The sequence below is a fragment of the Camelina sativa genome, chromosome 7, assembly GCF_000633955.1.
Source record: "Camelina sativa cultivar DH55 chromosome 7, Cs, whole genome shotgun sequence".
In the NCBI taxonomy this organism is placed as follows: Eukaryota; Viridiplantae; Streptophyta; class Magnoliopsida; order Brassicales; family Brassicaceae; genus Camelina; species Camelina sativa.
The window spans coordinates 19926450-19928750 of record NC_025691.1 but is presented as its reverse complement, the minus strand read 5'-3'; the positions used below and the strand labels follow the sequence as shown (position 1 = coordinate 19928750).

Sequence of the window (2301 nt, the reverse complement as noted above, 5' to 3'; positions counted from 1 at the left end):
TTACAAACTAGTAACAATTACCTTGTGGAGAATAAAAGACAAAATCAATTCTACATATGTTAATTACATTGGTATCGGAAACTCCATTTCAAAACCAACTTGCCAATTAAGTAAAGGGTAAAACAAACATGATTGATTAGCCTTTATTCCACCACTATATTACTAGCTTTATCAATTCAAGGAATTAATATCATCTTTAGTTGCCCTAAAAACAAAGAAATAAAGTTTTTTTTTTTTTTTCAATAAGAGGAGCAAAAACAATGTAATTTCCTAAGAAGAGAATAAAGAAAACTACAACATGAAGTCATTTTCTAATAATAAAGAGGGCCCAAATTCTCCTTTCTTCTCACCCAATTGGACCCTTCCTCAAATCTCTTCTCCTCTCCTCTCTTTAAATTCCGCTAATACCCCTTTCCCACTTTCACTCTTATATTACATTAAACCTTTTTATCTATTTTTCCTCTACCTCAAAGTTTGAGAGAAACAAAGAAAGAGAGAGAGAGAGAGAGAATGGTGGGTTCTTGAAGCTTCTCACATTATTTTTGCTCTCTTCATAGTTTCAAGAAATCAAATATATGATTAGTGTGTGATGATGTTTCTTTTAATAGTAATATATCTCTTTCTTTCTCAAAGTTTAGTTTTGTTTCTTGTGTCTTTGCCGTATACTTACAGGAAGTGGAAGAAGAGGTCGCAAGATGGGAAGGCTACTCTGACTGGAGAAACAGAGCTGCCGTGAAAGGCCGTCACGGTGGCATGCTCGCCGCTTCTTTCGTCTTAGGTCAGTTTCTAAATTCCATATTTACCCCTCGATTGTTCTGATGCATCTTTTTCCTTTGTTAACCACACATTTATATTTTAAAACGATTCTCTTAATGGATCATTGTGATTGATTTGTTATATGTATATTTTTACATTATGAAGTGGTGGAGATATTAGAGAATCTGGCGTATTTGGCGAATGCTAGTAATCTCGTGCTATACCTACGAGAGTACATGCACATGTCTCCATCTAAATCGGCAAATGACGTCACCAATTTCATGGGCACAGCTTTTCTCCTAGCTCTCCTCGGTGGTTTCCTCTCCGATGCTTTCTTCTCCACTTTTCAAATCTTCCTCATCTCAGCCTCCATCGAGTTCTTGGTAAGCCTTTCACTCATTTCTTTTACATTTGTTTAACCCTTACAAATTATAAACACAACACTAACAAACAAACAAACAAATCAAACTCCACTTATATAAAAATATTCAGAAACTTTGTTATCCGTTAGATTACTTTAGTTTAGCTTAAGTTCTAAGTTATTAGCGTTGACTTTTTTGTTTTGTCTAGCCACCACAATCATAAACCCGTTCACATTATAATAGATCCACATGAATATCTATCGTAAAAGTGTATATATATATATATAACAAAATTATCACATATGGAAGGAAAAAAAAAGTATAGTTGTAAGCAAAAATCCAACGAACCATGCGTGCATTGGTATGCTGATAAAAAGGACAGAAGCAAGAAGAGGAGCGTGACTTTGATACGGTACCGTATCCGTATCTATACGTAAAATGATTTGTTATGTTTATGATCCTAACACGACCTATACGTGATAACATCTATTAAAAAAAAATCGTACACCCTAGTTTTGTTATAACTGTCACTATCTCAGGGTCAAAAAAGGAAATTTAAACATCTTTCTTGGGTTTCAGCAACACAACAACCTTTATAATTGTTTTTGTTATCTTGTCTTTACGTTTGATAGGGTATGAAACTATAGTGTCCACTTATATAACAATCTGCCACTCGTACCCTCGTGACTCTGCCACTTAATGGTACAAAAGACAAAACAAACTTATACTAGTTGTAAAAGTACAGTTGGGGCTCTTAATGCTTTGTGGGTAGCGTTTGTGCGTTCGTATACGAGTGCAAACGCAAACACTCTTATATCTGTTTACCATTATATATAGATAGATAAATTTTGATGGTTCATGTAATATATACCTCTACGGCTCTACCTATCATAATTCATAACTACACATAAATATATATAGCTGACTTAGCTTATAATTTCACTCACTTTAGTAAAGTGTTTTTTCTTATATGTTTTGTTTTAAATTGATTTGAGTCATTTACTTATATGATAAAAATCATTGATATTCCATGGAGTCATATATACATTAATCTAGAATCGATATATTATTGGATAATATATACTAGAGTCCAAATTCTTTTTAAACCCCTGCTGTTACGTCAGTGTAACCGAAGTTATTTCTTCAAGAAAAGGGATTAGCCAATGAGACGACCACACAGAAA

General features: G+C 33.6%; 1 protein-coding gene across 1 annotated transcript in view; it reads left to right on the top strand.

Moving 5' to 3' along the window:
- The window catches only part of LOC109124461 (protein NRT1/ PTR FAMILY 4.6), a 4818-nt gene continuing 2972 nt past the window's right edge, over positions 456–2301 (top strand). Inside the window, exons 1-3 of the mRNA XM_010417350.2 lie at positions 456–513; positions 673–778; positions 922–1139. Of these exons, the coding sequence (XP_010415652.1) occupies positions 511–513; positions 673–778; positions 922–1139 (327 nt within the window). The 5' untranslated portion in view covers positions 456–510. The remainder of the gene's footprint in view (positions 514–672; positions 779–921; positions 1140–2301) is intronic.